Below are 12,101 nucleotides of genomic sequence, written 5' to 3'. Positions count from 1 at the left end.
GCTTCAGCAGTAGGTGGTCAGCCAAGAACGATGACTGTAGCCATGGGCCTCTGAACATTTTCCATCTTGAAAATGATTATTTTTTTGTCAAATACGTCTGCATCAAATTAAATAATTATTTTCCTCCTCTATTAATGCCATATATTGCATAAATTTTCTTCTGCCGAACCATGTTTGCATTTCTGGAATGGGACCAACATGGTATATAATTAATATGCTGTTGGATTTGGTCTGTTGGTATTTTGCTGAGGAGTTTTGCTTCTGTGTCCATTAGGGTGATTTTCTGTGATTTTCTTTTATCTGATGTTAGTAATTCAGGTCTCAGGGAGTAGGGCAGGAAGTATTCCCCTCTCTTTTATTTTGGAAAGGTTTCAGGAGATTGGTATGAACTCTTTAAGTGGTTGGTAGAATTCATGATGGAATCTGGACTTTGTTTTTAAATTTTCGATTCTGCCTCTTTGCTTCTTGCCATTCCCTCCTCTGTGGCCTGACTGCTACCTGGCTGCTATCCTCAAGTCGTGACCCAGGGATTTAACTTGTCTGCCTAACCTTTACCATGTCTGCTCTATGAAACCCCATCATCTTCCTACCCTCTGTATCTTGTTCCGTTTCTGCTGCAGTCTCTCTGCTCAGGAATGATCCTGATTACCCACTTTCTTCCTTAAATATGATTCATAGGTCTGTGGCCACCTGAGACCTTCTTAGAAATGCAGATGACCCGGGTAAGGATCAGAAATGCCTGGGGTGGATGTAAGGAAGCTGCATTTTAACAGATCTTCCGGGTTTTGACAGAACTTCCAGAGACCTGCAGGCTCTGGACCTCAGTGGACAGAGTGATGGAGTGTATGCAAGGGCATGCAAGTGCAGAGGGCTGGCCCTAGTGTGGGGTGGAGGGCGAAGAAGGGCAGGAATGAGAAGCAGGAATGGAGGTGTCTTAATGGGGGTGGTGGTGGCACTTGAGGAGCCAGACTTCACTCCACAAGGAGATAGAGTTGGCCTTTCCCGAGGGAGGAGTACAGTTATATGGTCAGGGGACACACAGCTCTGTGGGCCAGGAGCACTGGGTTGTCTAGAATCTAGATCAATCTTGGCATCCCAAGGAGTTAGTCCTGGCCACTCCAAGGCCTAAGACTCGGTTTCCACAGTTTCACAGTTTGATTCAGTTTTGCCTTTGTCAGAAGAGCCTTTGGTTCATACTTCTTGGGCACCTGATATTTAGGCCCAGGAAGGAGGCTGAGGCAACCAGCCCATTAGCCCTGGCCATCTATCTTGACTATTCTATGGATGGGGACTGATAAAGAAGCAGTAGACCAGGGTGGCATGATATACTTGATGCTCAGGTAGCCATGGGGACACATCTGATACCTTGGGTGTTCTGGTGTCCAGCTTTCCTGGATTTATATAAATCCACTGACAAAACTCTGAGAATATTTTCTTTTATGTGTGTATGTGTGTGGGGTATGTGTATGTATGTGGTGTGTGTGTTTGTGTGTGTATGTACCTGTGTGTATATATCTCTGTGTGTGTCTACGTATGTGTGTGTTTGTATGTGTGTGTTTGTATGTGTGTGTTTGTATGTGTTTGTGTGTGTGTGTGTGTGTGTGTGTGTGTGTGTGCGAGCACTCTTGAGAGTGGAGGACAGCAAAGATGATCAAATACCCCTCCTTAAGCAAAGGAGTGTGGGGCAGAGCCCAGAGATGGGTCCGGTTGCTCAATAGGTACATGCTGAGTATGTAGGTGGGCAGCAGTGGGTATCCAAGTATGACGAGAGTAGTAGTGAGGAGGGGGATGTTGGTAGAGGTCCCTTGGGCAAGGGAACATGAAAGAGAAAAAAATAGAAAAAATTGACTGTTTGTTTGCAGGGAGAAGCCATGGCAGTGTAGGGCTTCCTTTGCCAGAGAGAGTGAGGCAGATGAGAAGGGCACCAAGGGGTAAAGTGGGCTGTCATCGATGATCTTCTTCAGTTAGACCCAAAGGATCTGCAGCCACAGGTCAAGAGCATTCAAATTAAACCGTATGTCTCGCTGCATCTGGCAGTGCATGCCTGTGATCCTGGCTGATCAGGAGGCAGAGTTAGGAGGGTCACAAAGTCAAGCTACAGAATGAGTTCACGGTTAGCTTGGGGCAGCCTAGTGAGAACCTGTCTCAAAATAAAACCTATTAAAAGCTGGGGATGGAGTATTAGTGAGAGAGAGCTTGCCTAGCTTGCGCAAGGCTCCGTGTTCAGCCCCCAGCGCAGGCGCGTGCACACACGGAGTGAGTGATCGAGTGAGAGAGCAAACATGTCTGTATTGATAACATACATTATATCCCTTTCCATTTATACGTCGTTTACATTAGCTATTATAAATAAAGCAGAAAGGATTTAAAGCACATGGGAAGACACATGTAGATTATATGTAAATACTATGACATTTCATGTAGGAGCTCTGAGCATCTGTAGATTTTGGTATATGCAGGTGGTCCTGGAACCAATCCTATCCTAGGATGGTTCCATGGATTTGTCTCATACAAATGCCATCTTCCACTCACTCAGTCTCTGGGCAGCGGGGAGCTGGCAATCAAAAGCTCAGGCGTGATCCCTGAGGTTTCCTAAACCCAAAGAGTTCCGCACAGTTCCTCTCCATGCCTGTTCCTGCTTCCTCTGACCTCTGCCAGCATTACCTTCCCCAAGGACTCTCTTTGGCCTCCAGAGGGAAGAGCAGACGGTTTCTATATTGGGAGATGAAGAGGACAGGGATTGAATGGATGGAGCCCTGGGGCCCAGCCTGTGACTTCCCTGGCTGGGCTGGTTCTGTGATTATTTCATGGCCTAGTTGACTGACTGTGAGAGCAGAGCCCAGGGGGAAGTGCTGGCCACTGCTCCCATTTGGGTGGCAACAGTTGTTGCTAATAATAAAATACACAGCTGAGCTGGCGCTGCTATTGGGTCGCATTCCTCAGTGAAATCCAGGGGCCTGGTTTTCTGGGTGGGAGGAGACCCCCTTCCTAAGGATGCCCTGGCCATGGCCTTTTCTTTTTTTTTTTTTTCTCTTTTTCTTTTTTTCAGAGCTGGGGACCGAACCCAGGGCCTTGCGCTTGCTAGGCAAGCGCTCTACCACTGAGCTAAATCCCCAACCCCTGGCCTTTTCTATCCTACAGTTGATGTGGGAAAATGCTAGGGAGTCAGTGAGCCTTTATGGGATTGCATGCCCTTGGCTGGGCGGAATATTCTCAGAGAGATGAGGGTGGGTCCAAATGGCTGCAGTGTGGTTCTAGGCTGGCCTGAGTCACCTTGCTTCTGGGTGGAAAGGGAGAACTACTCTTTGCCAAGGGTGGAATTGTCCCATTGGAAAGTTCAACGAGTTACTGAGAAGTTGGGCCAGCCCAGCAGAGCCCAGCTTGCATTGGTTGGTTTCTGATCTGGAGCGTCGTCCACGAAGGAATCTTCCTCCTGGTGCGTTACTCACAGCTGGTGATGAATCATGGCTCTTCTTACCTCAGGGCCTCAGGGCCATGGGACACTCACTGCAGTAGTCATCCAGAAATGCCTTCTGTGGGGAGACTACTGGAGTCACAAAAGCCGCTAGAGCATCTCTCAACGGGGTTCCAGCAGCTTTCTGACCCTTCCAGCCTGTGGCTGCTGTCTGCTTAGTTAGCATTTGCTAGGGAGCCTTAGCTGGGTGATTTTACTTAACCCGTGTGAGACCCTTGGAGGCCAAGGATTATTTGATTCGGTTTTCAGTGGAAGAAATCAAGAGGGTAGCATATGCTATCACCACATAGCTGGGTAGTAGCACGATGGCTGACTCCAACCTTGAGTTCTGCTGCCTGTCTTTCTGCTACGACCAACCCTTTGACTTGGAGAAGAAGCCTGAGTTCTGGGGTTCAGAGTCTCTCTCAGGTCTATATCCCAGCTGTCCTTTCCATTCCACCTTAAAATGTTTGATTCGGAGGAGGCCTCGGTCCAGCTGGGCTGGTCCACCCTCTGATTGTCAGATACCTGTATTCCTTCTCTTTCCTACCTTTGCTGCATGGTTCCCGGTGCCTGGGAACCATGCGCTCCTTATTCTGCTCAAGCCATCTCTCTTTATCTTGTAAGGTCAGCCTGGACCCTGTATTTTGCAGAAGACTTTCCTGATGTGTTGGTTTTAATTTCTACACACACACACACATACACACACACACACACACACACACACACACACACACACACACACACACACAGAGTGTTAGGCCAGAGTTCTACATCAGATGTCTCTTTTTCAGTTGCTTCTCTACCTTGTTTTTGTTGTTTTGTTCTTGCTTTCGAGACAGGATCTTTTACTGAACCTGGAGCTCTTCGATTGGCTAGCTAGCCGTCCAGCACTCCTCTGGGATATACACCACTATCTCCCCAGTGCCGGGATTCTGACACATTGCTGCAGCACCTCACTTTTCACACGGATGCTTGGGATTTGAATTCAGGCCCACTGTTTGTGGGGCAAGCATGTAACTGATTGAACCATCTTCCCCGACTGGCATCCACATGCTCTTTCATAGTTCTCAACTCAAGAGGTAGAAACCAGTTGCCTGTCCATCAAGTGTGGGCTGGGTTTCCTATTTATTGCTTCCAACAATAGGACAAGGTGGGTATGATGGTGTACGATTTCGATTGAATAGTGCGGGATGATACAGCTTTTTCTGTGTGCGCCCTCTCTTGGATTGCTTGCTCTTATTGTGAGCATAGCTGCCACATTTTGAGGACATTCAAGCAGGCAGTAGAGAGGCCTCTTAGGATGCAGTGTGTCCTTCTGTTGATGGCCATGTGGGTGTTCCAGCTCCAGTGAGGCCATCAGGTAACCCTATCTTTGTAGTTACCCGAATGCCGCATGAATGGGTTAGAACTGCTAAGTTCTAGAGTGATTCGTTACACAGAAGGAGAGAAGCACATTTGGAGTCCCAGTAAGAAGTGCTTCATGTCCCCTGTGAGCAATGTGGGCTGTCGTCTGCGACATAAACCTGCATAGCTTTGTCTCATGGTTAAGACCAGGTTCCTGGGGAGTTGGACCCTTCCTGGTATTTCTGGCATCCTGTCCACATCTTGAACAGGTTTTATCAGTGAGGGTTCAGTGATCCATGGGAGGGAGCGCTGAAGAGGTTTTGGTCACTAGCTGGATGAGCAGCTGGGAGCAAGCTGGGTTTATGGGTGACTCAGGGAAGCATCGTAGTCAATGATACACAGAGCTGAGTGTGTACTTGAGAGTAAGTTGGCTTGAATCCAGGACTTTCTGTAGGCGCCAAAGACTGTGACCTGTGTCCTGGCAGCTTCCTGTGGGATGGACCTGAAGCTGGCTTTAGAGGAAGCAACAATAGTAACAAAGGGTCTGCCAGAGCCCCCACATACATGTCAGGCAGGATCTTTAGAACTTAGATTACACATTAAAAGCAATTTGTAAAATTTCTGAAGAACAAAACACCGAATAAATGCCTTATCTCATCCCAAGGATGTGCTCATCCTCAGATCTGCCTGTGTATACTTGGGTACTGTTTTATGTTTAACTGAAAGGCAGGGGACCAGCTTCCTGTTTTGTTTCTGATGCTCTCTCCCCTCAGCTAGCCCTGCACTGTGAATCTGTGTGCACAGAATTCACATAGTCCCTGGTGAGGGACTCTCTCTTTTTTGAGATAGGATCTCCTGTATCTCGGGCTGGCCTGTGCTTGTTATGTAGGCGAGGATGACCTTGATCCCTGGTCCTCCTGCTCCTACCTCCTGAATTCTCCACCCTGCCCTTGTGGACTGTTACTGTATGCGCATGCCCTTCTCATCGTTTGCTCCTCCCCCCTCTGGTCTGGGCACTGTTACCACCGCCCCCTCCCCCTCCCCCTCCCCCTCCGCCATCCCCCTCCCTCTCCCTCTCCCCCTCCTCCTCCTCCTTCTCCTCCTCCTCCGTAAACATGTAAATGCCCCTGTGTGCCTGTCATATGTAGTTGCTCACATATTCTTTTAGTGTCAGTTCCCCTGAGCAGTTTAATTGGACCAAAACCTGTGAACATTTTTTAATACCTTTGACACTAAGCACCAAAATGTCCTCTAGAAAGAAAACCCAAGTTATACACATTCCTACAGATCCTGTGTTTGTCACCCCATATCTTTGTCAACACTGGGCAACATGATAGATTAACGGTGTCTTACAGTCATAGTTCTGCTCCTTTCATGACCAGGAAACCCGATGTTCGTCTCTCTGCTCCGTGGTCAGCTCCGTTTCTCCTTTAGTGGATGCTCCATGTCCTTGGCACATCTTTCTGTTTTCCTCACAAAAATGATTTATGCAAATGATGTGTGTCTGCTGTGTGAAGCAGCCCAAACGTAAACGGGGCACACGCCCCCATCCGCCCTTCTCCGTAGGATCACCTTTCAATAGCTCGAGGTGGTTGTCTTCCCTGCATGCACTGAGGTTCTTTCATTCTTTTTGAAATATAAAAGTGAGATCATATTCAATGTGATGTCCTCTGACCTGTGTTTCTCTGCAACATACTGCATCTGGAAGAATGCCTACCTGAACAGTATAAAATGTTTTTCTTCTTGAATTGTGTAAGGTTTGAAAATATATCCATTGCGATACAACTTAATGTCTTGGATATAGCCACAGAGTGGTGTAGCCATGGCTGCAGCAGTGATGGGAGAGAACTTCTGTCTATTCATTCTGAGAGAAGCTCATGGTCTTTGCCTATCACCCTCCAGTCTTCTGACCCTTCCTCCTCCAGCAACTACTGACCTACTTTCTGTGCAGACAGACACTTGTATTTTGGACACATTATGAACTCATAGAGTGAGCTGCTTCATATGTATTCTTTCGTGTTTGTCTTTTTGCACTTATGATAGTTTTCAAAGTTCATCTACAGCAAGGGTCATAACAGTAGCAAAATTACAGTTATGAAGAAGCAACAAAATAATTTTAGGATTGCAGGTCACCACAACAGGAGGAACTGTATTAAGGGGTCATAGCATTAGGAAGGTTGAGAGCCATTGATCTATGTGATAACACGAATCAACACTTCTTCCCTTTTTATGGCTGAACACTATTCCATTGTAGCTATAGGTCACATTTTATTTACCCATTTTCCCAGATGGACATTTGGGGTTTTTACCTGTTGACAAGTCTGAAAAAAATGCTGGTAGGAACACTTGTGTACAATTATTTGAGTACCCGTTTTCAGTTCTTTAGATCATATACATCAGAATAGAATTTCCAGGTCAGGTGACATCTCTGTTTAAGTTTTTTCTTTTTTATTGAGAACAGATTTTTTTCATATAGTAACTTTTCTTTCTTGAGATGGAATTTCACTCTATAGTTCCGGCTGGCCTGGGACGTGTCGTGTGGACTCCATTGATCTTACACTAACATCTTTCCTCCTGCCTCTGCCTCCTATGTGCTGGGACAAAAGGCGAGAACCACCTTATTTGGTTTTATGTTTAGGATTTTATTTTAGGAATTAAAAGTTATTTTCCACAGCGTGTGTGCTGTTTCACATCTTACCATCAGAACACGGGACTCCAATGTCATTGTGTCCTTACCCCCCTTCTTTCTTTTTAAAAATAATTCTTTGAGAATTTCATACAATGTATTTTGATCCTGTCCAGCCCTGCTCCTCCTCCCTGAGTCCTCCCAGATTTTCCCTCCTTCAGTTTTTGATTTTGACCATCGAGGCGATGTGAGTGGAGTCTCACTGTGGTTTTGCTCCGTTTCCTGAGGGTTAATGACCCAGCGAGTCTTCTTGTGTGCTTACTGTTCATCTGTGTCTCAGGGTGGGCATGTCTGTGCAGACATTTGTGCTCTTTGGCATATTTGTATGTGGTGTATGCCCATGGTCACATGCTTGTGCCAAGGAGAAAGGAGGCCCAAGGCTGATACCCAGAATCTTCATTAATTGCTCCCCACTTTATATATCGAGGGAGGATCTCCCACTGAACTCAGAGCTCACTGAGTCTATTAGTCTATTAGTCTAGCTGGCTCTGGGTTCTCTGTCTCCGGGTCTTGTGTCCCAGGATTATTGATAGGTCTCCACTCCCACTTTTAGGTGGGTCCTGGGGCTCCAGAGTCTGGTCCTCACACTTGCACAGCCCGCCCTTTACCTGCTGGGCCGTCTTCCCAGCCCCACACTTGCTAATTTTAGATGGAACTGTTTGTCTTTTTATTATTGGGTTATTAGCATTCTTTACATAGTCTGCGCACAATCTCTTATCAAATACACGGCTGACAAACACAGTCCTAGTCTGTGGGCCTGTTGTCACAGCGATCACGAAGATTAGTATTCGTTCTTATTTAAATATTTGGTAGGATGTACAGTTGAAGCCATCTGGGCCTGAGGCTTTCTTTGTGGGTAATTTTTAAATCATTATTTGTTTTGATTTTTTTTTTAGACTTTCTGTTTCTTTCTGAGTCAGTTTTCGTAGTTTGTGGTTTCCTGTGAATTTTCCCATTTCGTGTAAGTCATTAAATTCGATGCCATATAATTGTACTCAGTATTTGCATTCTTACTCTACGGATGTAGTGTAGCCCAAACATTTTTATAGATCAGCACTGAAGCTGTTTTGTTTCTTACTGTTGTAATCAGTGCGGTGATAAGCTTTTTATGAGTGCTTGGCGTAGTGTGCATGTGTTAGGATATAGATTACTAGGAGTGTAGCTGCTGGGTCAGGAGTCTATTGAAGTGAACGATGGCTCTTTCTGTCTCCTTGTCCCTGTCTTTATTGATCTGTGTAAGCTCTGTGTTTGGCAGTCCCAGTGGCCTAGACACCGAGGTTGAAAGAATGCTGTGTGGTGTGTACTTAAAGTGAGTGGAAAGGCCAGGTTTGGAGTCTGGATGTTTGATGGCTGCTCTGGCTGTGGGTGCTAGGTGTGAGTGCCTCAGGCCTACTCCTGCTCCTGCTATGTCAGGGTTCAGATTGTACGTCTTAGATCGCTATAGGTTGCAGGCTAAAGGTCTGCCTCTTTAGCAGGCCTGCTTTGTAGTCTAACAGATGATTGGCACTTGAAGCAGGGATGAGCCTCTCCGGGTGACTGCCAGAAGTCCTTCCCATTAGTGGTTCCCTTCTGAAGGACTCTAAGGGCAGTAGGATCACAGGCTGCTCTAGCTCACTGATATCTGCAGAGCCTGGAGAGTGTTGGGTGATGAGCGTGTCCGCCCTCATCACTGCTGCCTTTCTCTCTCATGAGGCATGAGCACTCTGCTCTGGGCACTCACTGACTTACAGATGCCAGGGGTATTGGGCTGGTGGCTTGGCTGTTAAGGACTTATAAGAGAGTCCTCTATGTCCTTAGCAGTCTTGCCAGCTCCCTCCATCCTTTTCTCCCCACCCTGGAGCTTCCACAGGTGATACCAAAGTAGGTTAAAGATCTGGAGAGGTGCTGTTGGAGCATTGGAAAGTGATTCCCCCTCGGACCTGGAGGCTCAGTACATCTGGAGCTTTGCCTCACCAACTTGCTGTAGATCTCAAAGCTGTGCCCCAGAGGCTGGAGACAGAGGGCCACATCAAGGCCCAGGCTGGAGCAGATGTGTGTTTGCTGGCTCTGTCAGGTCCTGAGTGAGATTTTTATTGGAGACAGGAAAGACCATGGTGTTACAAATGGCAGACAGCTATGAGTGTCGGTCATGTCAGCATTGCTATTGGCTGGAAACATCCCAGACACTGATCCTGCTGGTGTGTGCATCTTCCCAGGCGTTTTGGGGGGGACTTGGGTTCTCTCCAGGGAACCACATAACCTCCTGCTGCGAGGGACTGCACTCTGTAGAACTGATCATCAGCCAGGCCTGTTTCATTTCTTTGATTGCATGGAGTGTTCTGGTTCTGCAGGCCTGCGAAGGCAGAAATCACATTATCATCTCTCTTGACCTGAATGCATTGTGTCCCTGGGGAGGAAGGCTGGGGCTCAGTTTCCAGAGGGTTCATGAAAGGGAGACATTATCAGCAGCCCTTCCTACTGAACCCCCACCTCCTTTCTATCTTTCAGTCTGCGGAGTTCTTCGAGATGCTGGAAAAGATGCAGGTGAGTACCCTAAACAGTGCAGCAGTGCCTTGGGACATGGAGGGCTAGCCCAGTCTACCATTAACCCTTGGGACATGGAGGGCCAGCCCAGTCTACCATTAACCCTTGGGACATGAGGACGGCTCAGTAGAGCTATTGATTCTGGAAGGAGTTGAAAAAACAAGCCCCATCTAGAGGAGAGTTATATGGAGCTGGGGAGACAGGGCTGCAAGTAAGATGCAGATCTGAGTTCAAATCCTACACTTGCCACTTACTGATACAACTTGCTTGCCATTTCCAAATCACCAAAACCAAAATAGAGTAAAAATACACGTCAATACAATGTTGGAGATGAAATGAGATCCTATATGTAAATGCTTGAGGGTACCCCATGGAAACCAATGTTTGGAGTGGATGTGAGGGCCCTTTTGTAATCACAGTCTGTATCTACAGATCAGCTCTGTGGGTTAAGGCAGCTGTGGATGTAATCACTGAGGGCTTGTGACAGCTGTACCGAACACGAATAGACATGGCTTTGCCGTTCTTCCCTGGACGAGGCAGCAACACTATCATGGTAGGGATTTTAAGTCATCTAGAGAGGTTTGAAGGACACAGCGGGGATGTGAGTATGCTCTGTGCAGACACTATGCCACTGAACACAGAGAACTGAGTGCCCAGGGTTGTTCTTATCCATGTGCCCCTAGAACCAGTGTCTCCCACCCTGCACTAGGGTTCACAGGTAAGAGCTGTTCTGTTGTCTACACCAGGGTCAACTGAGGTCCGGGTTAGTTGACAGGATTGTGACAGAGCAGTTGACAATGGAATAGGTATTCCAAGCACTTCTTTGGGTTCATAGATTGACAAGGGCTGTCTTGTCCTTATGAGGCCTTCAGAGCTACATATCCCTCTGTCCTCCCAGCCCCACATCACAGGGGACAACACCCAGCAAGAGCACTGGAAAGTATGACGCTGGTTTTGCTCCAGAGGAGGAAGAGTCTGGTTCAGTTTCTTCTTTGTATTCTTATTCCAGGAGGGAGGTTTGAAAAAGGGGGCTGGAAGCTTTGGGAGGAGGGGCAGAGAAAGGGTCTAGGGTGGTCCTGTTATTCAGAGCAGAAGGCAGTCCCAGTTTTCCTGAGGATGGGGAAGGGAAAGGAAGGGTGCCTTAAGGGAGAGTAATTGTTAGTAGTTGTGCCATTACCGTGAATAAATTGTTCAGTTCTCCGCTGTGCCCAGCAGTTTGTGGACTGCAAACTCATTTTATTCGCATTTAGGGGAACTCATAATCTAGCTGCGGAAACAAGCTGCACACCGCAGAGTGGTGGGAGGCAGGGTATCATTAAGTGCTCAACAGTGAGCAAACCCAGGAGCTTCCCTGCTAGCCAGGGAGATCTCAGCTCACTGGGAGAGACTGGTGGCTCCCTCTGCCTTCTCTGTGATTGCTCCTCAGCCCACCCACCCTCACCTGCAACCGAAGTCCCTGCCTCCTCCCACAGAAGCCAGCCCTGTGGACTCTTGGACTGCTCTGCTTGTCTAGCTTTGTCCTCCCAGTTATCCTGGGAGCAGGGAGCTTGTTTTCAAATCTCTCCTTAGTTCAGGGACAGTGATCCCCATCATGGCTTCCCAGCCGAACCTCAGTAGAAATGGCGGGAAGCAAAATTGTAGTAAGACTCACCCTTGTGTGCCCCAGACACTGGCCCTAGTGGACTGAGTTCCAGCAGTTGCCTGGTTGGAGCTTATATATAGGGAGCCGGCAGAGAAAGGATGGTGCACAGTGAGGCTAGATTCCACCCTCAGGCATGGGCTTCGTCTCTCTTCATCTTGCCATTATGGAAACTGAGTCAGAGCACTTACGTGACTGGGTTACGTTGCTAGTTCTGAAGCAACAAAACTAGGATCCAAGATCCCCAATCCCAGCCCAAGTCTAGGAATTTGAAGCCAGGCACGCTTTGGGAGCACATACTTTGGAGTCCCCCAGCCCAGATATAGATCTGAACTTAATGTCCTCTAGCTGAATGCCCTTTGTCAAGTCATTTCCCTCTCTGAATCTCCATTTTTTTCTTGGAGACAGAGAGAAGGGAACATAAAGACAGCATCTACTGCAGAGGTTAATGC

The 12,101-nt window shown here is 47.5% G+C and overlaps 1 protein-coding gene across 11 annotated transcripts in view; it reads left to right on the top strand.

The window, feature by feature from the left end:
- Positions 1-12,101, top strand: part of Rap1gap2 (RAP1 GTPase activating protein 2) — a 217,117-nt gene that overhangs the window by 148,270 nt on the left and 56,746 nt on the right. For all 11 annotated transcript variants that reach the window (XR_015630591.1, XR_015630592.1, XM_087571963.1 and 8 more), the window contains 1 exon segment: positions 9,975-10,010. Coding sequence is in view for 9 of the 11 variants with exons in the window: in XM_087571963.1 (XP_087428089.1) it covers positions 9,975-10,010 (36 nt within the window). In the remaining 2 variants the exon portion in view is untranslated.

This window comes from Rattus norvegicus, chromosome 10, assembly GCF_021556685.1.
Source record: "Rattus norvegicus strain SHRSP/BbbUtx chromosome 10, alternate assembly SHRSP_T2T, whole genome shotgun sequence".
Lineage (NCBI taxonomy): Eukaryota > Metazoa > Chordata > Mammalia > Rodentia > Muridae > Rattus > Rattus norvegicus.
Note: the sequence above shows the minus strand (reverse complement) of the source record. Positions and strands in the feature narration are given on the sequence as shown.